Raw genomic sequence first — 16,657 nt, forward strand, 5'->3', positions numbered from 1 at the left:
AAAACGTCTACATAAACCGTTTTTACAGAAAAATTTATTAAACTCTAATTAATAGCAATTCGTGTGAGCGACGAGACATAGAGGTACACCATTAAAGCATATATACGTGGCCTTTTTTTTTCTACTAAGAGTCTAATATAACATTTTCCTTTGTCAAGATTGTCCGAACGTTCTGCAGTGACTCGCACGAAGCGTGCGCATTCGGCTCCATCAATCATGAGAATGTTGCCAACACCGTCTCCTACTGGGGCCCCTTCACCCTCACCGACCCCATCGATGATGGCCGACCTACCTCTTCAGCGTGAGATTATCGTTGAGGGCATCGTACCACCTGGACGCTCCCCGGACGACGTGGCGATTGTGCCCACTACGGGAAACAAAGTTAAATGTGAGCACTCCTTTCGAACATGCAGCTCTTTAAGTAACCTGTGAAAACATACTGTTTCAATTTTAATTGCACTGAACGTTAAGAACCGCTTGCGTTATTATAAATAAAATAAAAAATCAATTTGGATCCTAGCGGCCGTATTCGACGCTCATATGCTCTGTGCACCCCACACGATGGTTACGGCGTGTCTGGCTGTCGCGCTGGTGGCCCAACTATTGATTATCGCAACATGCGTGTCCTGCGTAACATTGGCGCGTCGTCCGCACGTTCAGCCGCCGGCCGCTTCGAGCCGTTCAGATCATTCGGAATCACCCGTCATGAGACATCAACATTCTCAAGTGAGTACAGCCATTTCAAGTGTCATATTCTACATTCAATGCTCCTGTACGTGGCTAGATGCTCGATTCTGGCGATAAACAACAGATGACTATGAGGCTACTTATATGAACGAACTCGCGAAAGCGGTGAAGGGGCGCTTAGTTAAACAAGAGTCACTCTCGTTAGTGTTTGGTGGGAGCAACTCGAAGCAATAAGTCGGTGATATCAAGTAGTTAACAAAGGAGCGCAAGAGCGCCCGCAACCAGCGAGTCGTAAAAACTTCAGAGACAACTTTGCTATTATGGGGGCCGAGAAGAGATACCTAAAGATGGCCCCCACGCTATGTGCGGATCATGACAGTTATTTGCCAATGGCATTGAGCAATTGCTAAAAGATAAGTTCTTTGCCTTATCAATCCCTTAGCCCGATGTGGCTAAGATATACGTAAGAAAAAATGGAAATTGTTTTTTATTAACAGGTGTACAGTTAGTTGTGATTTACTGTAGAAAAGAAATAATCGGCAAACTTTTCAATGCCACTTGCATGAAAATTCAATGAAATATTAATGACCAACCCTAATTCTAGTGGATGTTTCAGATCCGTAGAAGTTCCATATCGAAGATGGCGAAATTAAGTGAATATTGGGGAAACTTGACAATCCGTTGCGTAAAAACTGTGATTGTACAGCTTAGGTCCTTTTTAAGGGATCCATGGAGGCCAGTTACCTGCGTCAATTGCCAACAACCTAAAAATGGTCGGTTTTGTTGCGATTGTGAAAACCTATACTCGGTCGTAACCAATAGCTACGGCGCCATGCCTATTGTGCTATGACTTACAAAATTTTCTATCAATTTGTTTCTATTTCTTGCTTCTCCCACTTCTTTAAATCACCGTTCTCTAAGAGTGTGGTTACCATTTCTTCTTAGTCCATCGTCACTACCTCCATGATGTACGACTGTTATCATTCATTTATGTTATCATAGCCGGATATTCGGTAATCTATCATAGACAACGAAACACTTTTAATTCAAAAATTTTTATTTGTCATGCTATCACTTACAAGGCTATCGAAAAGGGTCCGAAAGGTCTCCTCTCTACCTATAGATAGATACAAAAATATGACAGATTATGAACCGGTATAGTCACTCGTACATACATCTAAGTTCTACTATGATAATCTAATGCTAACATTTTTTTCTACGAATTTAGATACGCACTTATTAGGAGTCTAGGTTTGATGCCTGGCGCAGTTGCCGGTCGTTCTTATCGAGGCTAACGGTCTGAAGCAATGATTAGCTGCAGTACTGGCCGTAAAATTAAAAGAAATCAATCTTTAGATATGTTTTATGTATAGAATTTGTGCACTGAACATATAAACCTCACACTGTTATAGTGAGTGTATCATGGGCTGGGGTTTGCAGATGCAGGTCGTTACCATTTGCGGTTACTGCCGTTGTGACAGACTTATTTATTGCGCCTATTATATAGAGCAGCAGAAGCTCTATGAGCTAGAATTGACAAAAGCGTAGTGATAACGACAACGGCTATATGAGCCAGCGCTACGATTTATTGGTAGGTGGGTGGACTTCAGATACTGTGTATAACTGTCGCCGCCAATACCCCCTCTTGGTTGTGGGATGTCAGCGATGCAGGTCAAATCAGAAGCCGATCAACTGCACAACTGATACCGTCAACAGCCAGCTAGCCACAACACCACACCGCGCCAATAGTGGCAACGAAAATTCGGGGATCAGCAGCCGCTTCCACAGGGCTTTCTTTTCTTTGGTTCCTTAATTCAGGCTATATCGTCTGCTAAAACTAACAGGTCTTTATGCGTTCACTGCCACCGCTGTTGGCCGGAACAAATGCTGCAATTCATGCAGTAACTGCTGCAATTTATATATATATATTTATATATATATATATATATATATACAATAAGAATAAGTTATTAAGTTCTTTTTTTAGATCGAACGTTTGAAGCCATTGCACTTTACTGAAAGAGACCTTTTTAAATAATTATAAACTTACCCTCAGCAAAGTGACCCTATATTATGTTCAGACTATGAAGTTTTTAGATATCACGAAGTTACATTAATCAAGTAGATGATTTATAAACAGGTTAGCTAGACACCACCAGAATCTATTCGGTTCTTAGTTTTGAACCAGAAGACCTACCTTTTTAGTCGTCTACTAGAATTCTGATTATAACGAATTAAGTTAGCATGTACCGTAATAATCCAATTTTTCTTCTTCTGAAAACAGATATCGTGCATGCGTTCAGCTTTTGTTACGCAAATTAGTTATCTTACATTACCTTTTCGAGGTATCTTCCGGTACTACTCGTACACCATTGTTTCCGGCTTCGAAATTTTCCCATTCGTCTCAGTATAGTTATGTTTAACTTGAACTAAGTAGATCGGATTGCTATGTAATACTGATTCAAGCAAACGTCCGTCTACAGTGCCCTGTTCTAAATCCGGATCGAGACCACCGTTTCATTCTATTAGCAGACTGACAAACGCATTAGTCGAATTCACTTGAAAAATGCTACTTTTTTAGCTTGTTCCTAAAATTATTCCGTGTTGTATTTAGCCGATGTGAAAAGCTTCGATACAAGCAGGCAAGCGTGCACTTTGACTGAAATCGATAAAGTTAACTGTTTGAAAATGAAAAACAACTAATAGGACTAACGATTTCTCTTTGCGACAGAACGACTTGAATGGCACCTCTAGCCTGAGCTCGGCCAATACTGCCTTTAGCGAATAGATTCATTCTTTTTGCACAGAAAGCTCTAAACTACCTAACCTACGTACGCTTTGTCTTTACCCACTGCTTTTTTGCGAAATGCAAGATTCTCGGGAAGATCAAACAGAGCTAGAGAGCATGTCTCGCTAAGCCATTTCGAATGGCTTTAGCCTTAGATTTATTTTCTCTGGAATATAAGGCATCACCTCGGACGCGTTAAGTGCTGCTGAACCCCGCTTATAATCCGACGATCAATAGAGAATATGGTACCTTTATCCAATATGGATATGTAAAAAATGCCAGAAAAGTGTTTCTTTGCCACTGACTGTGAAAACATGCCTGCAAGACTGGAATTTTGATTGTACAGAATAGCAGGATTGATCAGATACGTGTAATGGTAACTGACCTGAACATTGGAGTTCTGATGATGTCGTCTGATGAGGATGACTATATTGAGAAGATGATCCCGGTTGTTTGTTCGTTCTTACCGTAAGAGTAGTCGAAGGCATCAAAGGTTAGGTACCGTACGCATTCTACATAAATGAGACAAGGACCCATTAATGTAAAAATTCATAACATATATAATTATAAAAGGATTGTACATACACGGTGTATTTGTACCGGGATTTTCAATGGTGAATTTGTTCTCTGGCTATGTTCTCCGAACACCACCCCTTTCTTCTCTTGCCATTTCCTGCTATTAAAATCGGATACAGGTCTCTTCTCCTGCTTTTGGGTTCAAAAAGACACAATATTTTTTTGGCGATATTAACATACTTGTGCTATATACATTTATGTGTCGTTTCAAGCAGTTTTTATGATAGATGTAACACGACGATAACGAGCATTAATTCACTATTAAATTTCTTGATTTTCCTCCTTTTGTTTGGTTAAATGATCCTTTGTCTTTGGTTTGACCGTTGTTAACGGTATGATTTGACCAGGCGTACGAAGCATATGAGCCCAGCCGACGAAGTCGTATGCGCGACTACGAGACTTCATGGGGAATGGCCCGAATGCACGCCCACAGGTAGATAGAGAATGGGCCATTTAGTGGAAACAATTCAAGCCGAAGTGAATGATCAAATACTTCAACTTCAGGACGCTTTGAGATTGAGACGATGACTCCGAGGAACCAGACGGCTCAATTAAACATCGCTCATGGTAGCTTTTGGCTTGAGGACTTCATCGAAAAAAGTCGCAATAATCCGTTTTTTGCAAATACGTTTGCAGCGTGTATGAAATTCATTTGCTATAGGTCTCCTTACTGGATTAATAACTAGTACGAAAAAAAAAAACGTATTTCTCTTTGTGTCACTAAAGCCTACCCGTACTTAACAAAAGCGATCGTATAACAGTAGAAAGATAGGATCATGTGCTAGGATTCCTTCACATTAGATAGATGTCCTTTTAATGATTCAACAATGATTAATAAGAGAAATTGTTACAAATCAAAAATAAGGATTGCACAGGCATGTGAGAGCATCATTGGGCAAAGCGAAAGAAAACTTTGGGCCAACTTGCTCTTGTAACCTGCAATTGAAGCAGTGTAGCTTTTTTTGTTTCGGGTGTTCTCAGGGACCTATACGACCGCACGAGTGAAGTGCCACAGCACTAGCTAAAGCAGTGAAGCGTAATACATTTTTCTCTTTTTTTTTAAGCTTATCGAATATTGGCAATAAACTTAATCAATACAAAGCGAGTTTAATTAAAGTAGAATCATCTATTTAATAGCTGATTTTTATTTTACCTTTAGAAATATTTGCTTGGCCTCCACGCATTCAAAACGATAATAACAGCAAAATTGTACAATCGATCACCCATAAATTGCGTTATCTTCAAAGATGTCTCCTTTTATCTTGCAAGCTCAGGTTATTCCGCAATAATCACTGTTGCATTATTATAAAACGGAAAATCTGTACAACGGTAAACTGCGTGAAACGTGTACATAGTGTAAATATTGTGTGAACCAATTTATGTTGAAGGTGAGTTTATATAATCGCGCGACCATAGTTATGACAGGAATACTATTTTCACGAGAGATTAATAAAAAAAAAATTGTTATTCTATGAGTGTCCGTATAGATTCATGCATGCACGTGCACAAGCACCTTTCCTTCACCTCTTGCCTTTCCTTTCCGTGGGCCGAACTTTCGCTTCTTTTTAATTTCCTTATATATATATAGGTACAAAGCACTTGTTGAGGCCAGATTGAGCCTTATGTTAATAAAGATTTGATTGAGTCACCAACCAAATCTGCAAAATGCACCTTAAAATTGTTCATGCGAAACAAGACCCGTTTCTACAATATGACAATCACAATAATTGTGTCATAATAAATGCTGACTGGGACCGAAGTGGTAGGCAATGAGGCTTGAGCCGTACCACCCAGCTAATGTGGTTATTGTAAACAACTGAATACGCATAAAGACTATATTGAAGGTAACGTCATTTCAACGATGTTTCTCTAGGCCAACTCATTTGTGGTCGATCCATAGATAGATAGATAATACGTCCGAATACAATAATAGCACAAAGAATTTTCTGTTTCATTATAAAAAAAAAAAAAAAAAAAAAAAGATTCCGGAATGTCATCATTGAAATAAACACTGTGCGTTTGGAAAAATGGAGGAAAACTCTTAATAAAACAACAAATGATAAAAAAAAAAAAAGCTGGCTTTATTTTTATTACAATGGTCTTATAATATCATAGCGAAAGCCGTAAATCTATGTTTGCAATTAAATTATAGGTGTTATCATATATTACATTGTTGTAGTTGATAACCGGCAGCACCGTAATATTCGGCGAAATTTCGCCATCGATATAGCAGCCTTGCAGAAATCTGGATAAACTAACAAACAGTCGCAGTTTACCGCGTGCTAAGTATCCTAATTTCCCTGAGAAACAAAACGCGACTGTGACGGAGCAAAAGCACTTAACTAGCCTTAAACACTTAGGCCTACACTACCTAGGTCAGCATTTAGGTTTAGCAGACAGAAACGCTGTTCGCTACGCTATCACGAGCACTTGGCTTACATTCCCTGAAGGCAGCGCGTCACAGCTGCTATGCTATAAGCGTACAGCAGATCTATTGTCACCACAATGTCGAAGAATAATTGCATAAAACAGATAACGGTATCGATGTATATTATAAGTAGCAAAACTTAAACGGACCACATCAAATTTTGCTATAGCTAGCTTTAAAAAAAATGGGAATTTCAAATAGTATTCATATTGCAGATGTGTTGATTTTTACTCCATTGCCGATAGGACAGAGATTTTACTAAGAAAAGTTGCGGTTATTCATGTAAAACTAAGTATATAATACTGTATGCCCGGTCAAAACAATGCCAATAGTTCTCTTGCATTTTTGATGCAATAGCGTCGAAACCTACAGATAATATGAGCGTTGAACTTCATTACTCTACATACGGTTTTCATCCTCCGATTTGAGTAATTGTTATACGCATTTCGATATATTGAGCAGGTTTAGGTTTACTGTATGGGGACGAACCTTCTAAAACTTACCGGAGGTCCATGCGGGTTTCTATTTAATTTGCCAAACTGTCCCAATTCTCATGCATTGATAGCTAAAGGTGCCTCTACATTTGACATGAAGGCGATTGTGGTAAAGCGATCTTACAACAAGGAGCTACCATTAAATGGCGCTTCGAAGTACCGTACCAGCAGAATTAGCTTCAAGTCCATCATCATTTGGTTCGCTCCCCTAGCATGAGTAAGTAAAAAAATTAGAAGAGTTTCTACCTAGTTGTTCTTCAGCTCCATTTATAGTGAGGAAAAAGCTATAAGTCTTATTCTTCAGCAAACAGCTTTCAACAACGTCTTGTTAAAAAAGGGGGGGGGAGGGGGGGAGGGCAAAATAGGTACTAGGGAAATCTGCCTACATTAGCAACCACAATAGAATTTAGCATCACTACAGTTCAGTGGCCATGACCGAACAGGACAGGACAGGAGTTAAGTACATGGTGATTCTATTTTTTTTTAAAGGTAAGCACAACCTTTATTGACAATTAATTGCTGCAGTGATTTTTTTGGTACGGAAGTGGTGGCGGCGGCATATTTCACGTAGACTAGGCGCGCGCCCCCTTCACTCGCCGCTCAGTCATGGACGCTTGATTTATGGGCAGTAAAAGTATACCTGAATAGTCACCGTCGCTCCCTGACCACTCTGTATGATCGCCAACCGCCAGATATATTCTAAGATTCGCTTCCGCGATGCCTATTACGCGTTTTCCCCCCTGCATCGTAGCATTAATATGCTGAAACGAGCAGTGACCAGAACCGAATCGCAGTGTGAGAAACAAAACACTACTTGACAAATCAATTTTGTCAGTTTCCAATTGCCCTTCTGCCTTTCATGTGCCCCTGGTTAGACCGAACTGAAGAGAGGCGAAGCTTTACGTTACAGTTATATGAGCGGACAACGTCATATGGGTATCGTGTAGCAATTAGCCTAATTGTGCGTATCGAGCTGAATATATTTTAGAGTTACCCACAAAAGTTGAATTGTCCATATTCGCTTTATACATATGAAATACTTTCTAACATAAGTTCGATTATCTAGAAATAGACACTTTTTTTAGAATATGACAGGAGGGTAAGCGATCAAAAGTCTAAGGCTCAACGGTGTGCTACTATCACTAAAACTGCTCCGGTAGGGGTTGTCCGTTGGCGATTAGCTAGGTCCAAGCAACCTGTCGCTTGAACGCCTCGAAAATTTTCTTTCTCTGCCTTTATCGTGTCTATGAACATTGTGTCGTAAAATGATATTCAACAGTTGATCGTTTCAGCAGGGTAAAGAAACAAGGTATTTAATTATATTGATTAAGTGAAGTAGACACAAATGCAGCAAACGTTGGAGGTATCATCACTCCCCAATCGTCAGGGCAACAATGAATCATTGTAGTAGCGACAGTCACCCAAATTCGGAGCATTTTATTGCCGACTGGTTGATTCTGTCGTTTTTTTCTAAAGACTTCATTTTAGAATTTCTTTTATTTTACATTTAGTTTCTAAAGAACTGTAACCGTAGTGCCGTCTCGTATATAAAAAGTTGTCACATTTTTACACTAACGAAGTGGACGTGGACGTGGAAGTTGTTTACTGATAAAGTTTGTATTTACTATAGCTGCACTAAATATTACAATGGATGCTTGTTCTTTTAAATCTGCTATTGTCAGTGGCTGTATGTGATGCTGTCATTTTCAAGCAAAAATTACAGAGTTCATTTTCATCGTACGTACAATCGATAAAAATACATCATTTGCTGAGACGTTTGTGCATGATAGTAGCCATGTGCTAAGGTGGAGAAAGGGGTTGATGAAAAGCGGAGCTTTGCAATACGAACCCCTGTAGGATCGCAAGGATTAACAGCTACGATGGCTTTACACATGTTCAGATGGTTGATGGTATTGATTTTATAACAACAAGATAAACGGGATCGCAATTGTCATAGCTAGAAATCTCAAATTGTAATTATACAGATAGTTACACAGGAACACTTGTAGAATACGTACAGATATTTTGACTGACTTCTATAATTTGTGCAGCTGTAGACATTGATCGAACAACACGGACGAGAGCAGCAACGGCAATAATAGCCATATATAGTCCTCCTCTCCTGCTGATACCATGTATCGAAAACAGGGGTAATTGGCTTTAAGGCCAATCAATGAGCGTCGCCTATTAAATATCTGTATGGCAGCGACAGGTTGCTGCTCCTCGCTGCACTGCCCTGAACGGCCGGTAACGACGATGTAACGATCTCCCTGTTCTCCCCTGTCGTTGTTTTGCTGTTCTATGCCGCCGCAATTGGCTTCAACTAATCAAAAAAATTAAAAAAGAAGAAAACAATGCAACCGTTTCCTCTGGTTGATCCGTTCTCGTCGATAGCGATGTTGCTCCGGTAATCGAGTGGGCAGCGTCGCTAGTTTATGTCCCAAAAGCGAGATAAAAACCATTTTGATAGCACCATAATTAGGGTCTGTCATATTTACTGTTTCAGGCAAATTGTTGTTAAAGCAGCGTCAACACTGATGTTGGTGCAGTGCAGCCTAATAGTTCTATAGATATTGCTTAAGTGGTAGTCGATTACCACACATGATCGGGGCAGAAATGAACGAATCTCTATTTTGAACTAAATCCACCAGTTTACGGTTTTCCTTTTAATTTTGCTTGAATATATTATTCTGCATATGTAAAACAGTACCGAAGAACACTGAGGTAACCAGTCATTCGCTTAATTTTATCTATGCGCTTACGGTTATTTTAAACGCTTGCCCATTTGTCCAGTGTATCACTGTATATAATGCTAAAACTCCGTGTCTTTTTATTTATTTGTCCGACGCCATAGCGGTCAGATCGTTAAGCTATGATCTAGGTGGGCCCGATTTGACGCAGACTTTTTCGGGGCATTTAATTTTTCATCATACAGAACGTAGTGTTAGTCCCGTTTTTGAAAAGGTTTCAGGGGACGAAGTGAGCTGTCTTTTAAAAATTGCTTTTATATTCGCGAAATGGCAGCCTGACCTTTGTCAAAGGGTCTCGATGAGTTGAATTGAACTACAGTCTGTGTTTATATACCTAAATTTCAGCCTTCGGGTCGAAGGTACTGTTTGAAAGATGGGTGACAACCTGGCAACCCGGTGTTTCATGTAAACGAGTCTTTCTTGTCGATAATCCATAGATCTCGGCAAGCTAAATAAGAATGCGATATATATATACCTATATTTTAAACTAATATCTTTGTGTGAAAATTACTAAGATCTTATTGGTGGTATCAGTCAATTGTAAAATAGTCGTTAAACATTACACGAACATGAAATATGTGAATAAAATCTGTTTTTATGCCCCTCCGTAAATGAATGTGTCAAACAAATAGCTAAAAACAAAAGACGTAAATATTAACAGGCCTTGAATTATTTACAAACTATCCGCGTGTCAGTATCTTGAATGCTGAGAAAAACTATCCAATAGACCATCAAGGGCTTTATTCTGGAAGCACTGGATAAGCTTTGACGAAGGCTGCTGTGAAATATCCGGCTACATAACGAATGGTGGGAATATAGTGCAGGAAAAGTTTGGCCTTTCTAGGCTATTAAAGTTTATAACTTGTCCAACTGTTTAGCGCATTCTTACTTCTTCTCATCTGTTTTATGCCGTATGCAGATCGTTACAAACAGTTATTCAGGTCCACCTATAAGGGCCGTAAAGCCATTCGTTTTGTCCATAAAGCGGTCAATACATGTTCTACAGATCATTTTGACAACACAATTACGAAACTATAATTGACAGTCTGCCTTCGACATTGTATGGGTTACTTCTGTTAGACAGAAAATCAATAATAGACAGACCCCATGTCAAATTTTAACATTGTCAGGTCGGCGTTACTAAACCGAACAATCTGTTTTTTTTATATAGTTCCCAAAGTGCATAGCAGCCGTCGTATCTGATGCCCATTGATAGACTTCACTGCCGCAGCGTGACATACAACAGCGCGGAAAATATCTCATCTTAAAATGAAGCATTTAAACTTTTTTTCAGTATGCAGACACTCGTATCGCTCTCGATTGGGCCTTGTTATCAATACTCGCGCTCCCCAATTGCAACATGCATTCCCAAGATTGACGTAGCGATAAAGCCTTGAAGCAATTCGTACGCTGGAGGATCACGAACAATCGAATGGCATCAAGTGGAAACCAACGCAATCGATGGTAGCATGAGAGTACGGAACATCTAGCTTCATCGACATATTACAAAGGCTGGCGTCAGAGGTTGAGGCTCATCAATAGTCCGATCAAAGTCCGTCCGCGGAGTGGCTAGCAAACAATGGTGCAATGCGGAACCCTTCGAGATTCACGAAGTTATGATTGAGAGTTTCTGTGGGTAGCATCAAACAGCCGTACGTTGCCAACGTCGATAACTGAGCATACACGTGAAGATGTGTACCAAATTAGAAGACTTCATTAAGACTTAACATACACAAACAGCCTTTGTTCAGACCAAACAAGAGAGTAAAGTGCGCGCAGACCAATGCGTACAATGCGAAATATCGACGCCATACCATCGATTGGCCACACATGCTCCGACGGGAGCAGTGATTAAGATTTAAGACTGTGAAACAGGGCTCAAACCACTCGATGAGCTCAAATGAAAAGCGATAACGGAGGAGCATCGACCGCCACGATTCTGATTGATGTGATGGTGTTGTTATACGGAAAAGTCTTCTAGTGAAGACCTTTCTGGCACAACTATATGCTTCATTTCATTCAAATGAAACGCGAACTTCTCGTGAGCCGTTCTTACCAGCTCGAGTTCATGGATGTGAGTGCTATTAACGTGGCCGTTCACACGCCTTGATAGTAGCTTTATCATAGGCGGAAAAGTGTTTGTGCGTCTACTGGGTGATATGAAATTCGGAATTTTGACCTAATCCATGATCGGTTGGAAGTGGCTTACGGCGGTAACAGGTGATGAAGCTCAGTATGTGGGCGATGATGTAAACAGCACTTCCCCAATTACTGAAGTCATCGAAAACGATGATGGCGGCATTCGAGACAATATAAGTAAAGGGCGATCAGCTACATATGACGACTTCCAAACCCGATTCAGGCAACAATGGCTATGCAGCGCGGCATATAGCGTGCGCGCACAGAATTTCGGCTCCGCTAGCGATATTCGGAAGGGTTGCGTCGCATACCCGACCTAACTTCAACCCATTGGCAACCCGATTGTCAGCTATAGACCGACGAGCGCGCTTGTTCTTAATGTTGTAAAAGTAATCGATTACTCACTTCGCACCATTCAGAGTTTGGATTGACGTTTTAGGTTGTCGGGGAACATTTCATTTGTAGGCAGATGGAACTTACCAAATCCTTTCATAACGCTATGCGTATTGTGTTAGTCCAATGCGTGATACGGACGTCAAGAGTGCACATCTTACAAACGTAGCGAATCAATAACAAACAACCGCTGGAAAGAAACATCGCATAGAGTACTTCACATTAGGACCGTCACTGTGGGTCTTGGCCGGAGACTGAAATGCACCCAGCTATGCTGTGAGTCTCCTTCTAAATGACCTTCGTAACCCCATGCTTTGAGCTAGCAGCCATACATTGCGACGTCGATCTGAGTTTCCAACGTCATGGCAACTAGTAAGGCGATTATGATATTTCTGAACTACGACGACGTTTCGACTTTGGTTTCATTGAACCGTCAGACCCAATTTACGCAGCGGTCGCATACTGTTAGAGTTCTCGGCGAGCGACGGCTCAATAAAGCTCAATTTGTACCTGGTTGAAAAAAAAGACCCGAAGGGGTTTGGGCAGCAATATGCAGAAAATAAGCTGGTCAGGCATCACCAGTAATAACAGCACAACCATTAGCGCCAACGTCATCGTAGTTGCCATAGCCGATGTTGGGTGCGAGCCTTGTTGTTCATCCAACTAATGGTTAAAGGCGCAATAAACATGGCTTCCGTTCACCTGCTACTCTCTTTATGTTATCCAGAGCAGGCGACTGGCATAACAAGATGACGTATGAGATTCGTTGCCACAAAAGCAACACATCTTGGTATCCATCTGTCGTTACTGACTCAACCAGAGGAACGCTCAGTTCAGTAATTGATGTCATTAAGCGCAAGATGTTTATACCTAACATCTAATGTCGCTGTACGATTTAACTACTTACACTTCTGAAAAACGTACCACCGTGAGGTTTCTCTACATCAACAGGTGGTGCCGCCTTTGTTCCATCGTAAAAAAAAAAGGCGGTAGAAGCCAACTTAACAGCGCTGTCTGTCCAACACCCTGTGCCTGACAGGCGCGACACATTGCCTCATTTGACTTCTCTGCGCAATCTAAACTTTATTATCGAAATGGGAATCGGAAATCGCTTAAATCAGCACACTTTAGCACTTTTTTAGCACGAGAACGTCAATTGACTGCTGCAAAATTAAGATTAAGTACCTCGGAGAGCTCTGAGCGATTTTTTGCGATGGCACTATGTAAACAAGCGGCAGCGATACCACTAGCAGTCGTTCTACGGAACTTCATACGTTTATACCGAAGAATTGCCCGTAGCGGATCGCTCCAGCCGGCTGTTCTGAGTCAAACAGTGACTGATGTATCGTCCATTGCTGTTGCTTGAGTTTGGCTTTTTGACGGCTGGGTGCAGACGACCGAAATGCCACGTATTCTAAGAGGCTGCTCCAGAGGAATTGTAGGATTTTCAGTTAATTTGTTTAACTCTCCAAGAAAGCGCAAGTTACGTGGGGCAAGCAGTGAACGCGCTTTTAGCGGAACTATTAGGAATCCTGGTTTTAGACACGGCACCAATTCTGCGAAAGATCTGGATGTTTGACGGATGGCAGGTGTACAGCACATCTCATGGAGATTGTAGCCGAAATGATTTTTTCCCACGCCCAGTGAAAACGCAGACGGGTAGATCTGAAAAGGTTGTGAGGTTGAAAGACGAACAAGGAAATGGATTGCTGAGGAGGAAGAAATGAGGAAGGAGTGACGAGAACGAAGTAAAATCTGGAGCCAAATTCTGCTCTAAAGACTAGAAAGGAACTAATCAAAGGTCAGTGTACATGTCAACGTAATGACACCAGCGAGTATAGCGTGCAATGGACATTCTTGAGACATATCATAAATGGGTTTCTTAGTGGGTGTTCAGCTCCCTATAGCACTTAATGTAGATATCTTAGTGTAAAGCATAAAAAAAAAAAAAAGCAAAATCATTTTATACCAGTAGTGTGTATTCAAGAAAAAAAGAGGACAAAAAAAAACTTTGATTTCCTAAAACTATTAGAGAGTCTGATCGAAAGGACATATTGGCATGTTTGTCTTATCGTACAGCTGAGCGCTTTGTCGTCTGCTTTATTTTCTATGTATATTATCACCATGAGTTAATCATGATTGTTTATGATGGGACGACGAGTTGTCAACGTCGTTCAAAATTCATTTATTCATTTTTCTATTCACACAGGTGCCAACATGTATTCTACTGAAAATTATTCTAAAATATTTATTCAGTTGGAAAGAGACGTTTAAAGGAGATACACTCTAATGTATTCCTTTAATATTATACACTTGCTCAGACAAATTCCTTGTTATCCTGCATTTTTACTATAAAAGCTTCCGTTAAAAAGAGTGCGAGCCCATAGCTTGATATATAGGCGTAAAAATCAGCCAAAAGCAGAGGCAATTATCAAGCATAAAATGCAAGTATAGTGAATATTGATTAGGGGTTTTCGGTTGTGTCGTAGGGGCCTACGTCGAATGCAGCTGACGGGGCAAATGTAGAATTCTCCAGGTATCTATCTCAAGTATGTTTGCAATATTATTATACGAATGCAAAGATTATTGGAATTTCTAATTTTTACATAAGCGCCTTCCTGTCTTGTATATGACCGGGAGGGATATAATGACATCAAGCGCGAACACCAGATAAATCAACTGCGTCAATTACAATAATATTACCCGAAGTAAATAAATTAAGTGCTTACTATAAGCAGGTGCAGTCCTACTATGTAGTTCGCCTTGAATCAGGCATCTACATCCGATTATGCTGTTTTGTTTTACCACCATTGTTACTGCACTATATAAAGCTATATTTTTGTGCTTCTTTCAGACAGGTTTATTTAGTAGCCGTTTGAGAACGGGTGATCCGTAATCTGGTGTGTGGTCATTGATATATATATATATATATATGTAACATTTCGAAGGATAGCACTCAATTGCGAAGTAATCAGCCTCATGATCATCATTATTTTCAGTTACGGCCATATGGCGCCATATGACAGCGAACGCAAGCAATTCTATTCAGTCGCACCATACACGGGGGCAAACTGTCGCCGGATATCCGGCGTAATCTCATCTGTGTGGCAAACTTTGCCGTTTTTCATAATTGAAGTGGAAGGCTGGCTACACCTCGCGGCCTACATTCGCTATTGTTTCAGGATAGAACATTTATAAAGAAACGAATTACATGTAACAAATGAAAACGAAAACGCCTCTGAATAACGTGTTGCCTGTGGTTGGCATTATTATGACATACCTATTGCACTCATTGGATCAAGGCTATCTTTGAATCAGTCTGTCATCGACACAGACACTTAAGGGTATGCCCATGCTTCTCCGTCGCAGGGAAAAGTTTGCCCAACCCTCTTATGAAACTGTCCGTGTCCTTCAACATATTAACGATCTGTTATCTTATGTATCATCGAAACGCTCTATAATGTATTCATAAGCTTGTCTTTAAAAAAGCCATCCGTCACGATTCGATGCTAAGTATTGTGTGAGAGACTAGTACAGGCAATTTTCAACTTTAAAAAAGTCGACATGGAATGAGCTTTGAGAACTCTCAGAACAAAAAACCTTCAGTCGAACAAATAAGATAGAGTAAATAATTTCGAAGATGCAGAGTGCAGGTTAGGGGGTTCATATAGGGGGCATGCCTGGCTACCGTGACGGCAAGAAGCCAAACTGTATTCATATTTTCTTCACTCTATCATTATCATATCATTAATTTAATAATGCGATCATTCATTGTTGCATAGCATACCGTATGCTGTTGTTTTTCATTCTATGTAACGCGTTTGTATATAGCTCTCATTATAATCCACCTTTCATAGTCTTAATAACAACAACATTTACTGTAAAAGACTGATATTAATTACATTTATAAACGTAATAATTACAGAATTTTATATAGAAATGAATGAGCTATTTTGATCGAGGCTTCGTATATGATCGTTACCTCAAAAATATTCCGGTCTAGCATTGTTGCTTCAAGGAGTACGCTTTGCACGCTGGGGAAGATTAGGAAGGTTGAATTAAAATGTCGAAACGGCAGCAATGGTACCTAGCTTCCCGGTCTACACGTACTGAATATTGTTGTGTTCGTAGCTGGACCTGAGGGCTGGTTCTGCAGTACCGCTACAAAGATAAGATTGTGCTCTCTAGCTTTTCGGAAGTTTGAAACAAATAAGTGGATCAGGATAAAGGTATTGAGTTAACTCCTATTGAATTCAATGTTTCCTTATGCAATGTTCAAGATCAATTTTACCTGGAGCTGCAAAGTGGTTCGAAGCAGTAGCAAACGAGTTGTCTTATGACTCACACAAGGTATTCATGTTTATTATTAACTAGATCTTGTTCTATGTAGCTAGAGAGGAGG

The 16,657-nt window shown here is 40.3% G+C and overlaps 1 protein-coding gene and 1 long non-coding RNA gene across 7 annotated transcripts in view; one reads left to right on the plus strand and one right to left on the minus strand.

Annotated features, from left to right (window-relative positions):
• Nucleotides 1-6,131, plus strand: part of LOC111245612 (uncharacterized) — a 39,902-nt gene extending 33,771 nt beyond the window's left edge. The window contains exons 14-16 of the mRNA XM_022794204.2: nt 159-388; nt 521-726; nt 4,399-6,131. Of these exons, the coding sequence (XP_022649939.1) occupies nt 159-388; nt 521-726; nt 4,399-4,488 (526 nt within the window). The 3' untranslated portion in view covers nt 4,489-6,131. The remainder of the gene's footprint in view (nt 1-158; nt 389-520; nt 727-4,398) is intronic.
• On the minus strand, nt 15-16,657 carry LOC147757696 (uncharacterized). Of its 6 annotated transcripts, XR_015320947.1 has the most exons (4): nt 16,547-16,606; nt 16,238-16,416; nt 3,861-3,987; nt 15-3,346 (listed from the first exon to the last, which is right to left on the minus strand). It is a non-coding gene; the product is annotated as an uncharacterized LOC147757696 (long non-coding RNA). The 6 variants fall into 6 exon arrangements; XR_015320948.1 differs by having other exon boundaries at nt 15-3,987; nt 16,238-16,289; nt 16,547-16,657; XR_015320946.1 differs by lacking the exon at nt 16,238-16,416 and having other exon boundaries at nt 16,547-16,610.

The sequence above is a fragment of the Varroa destructor genome, unplaced genomic scaffold, assembly GCF_002443255.2.
Source record: "Varroa destructor unplaced genomic scaffold, Vdes_3.0 BEIS01000002.1, whole genome shotgun sequence".
In the NCBI taxonomy this organism is placed as follows: domain Eukaryota; kingdom Metazoa; phylum Arthropoda; class Arachnida; order Mesostigmata; family Varroidae; genus Varroa; species Varroa destructor.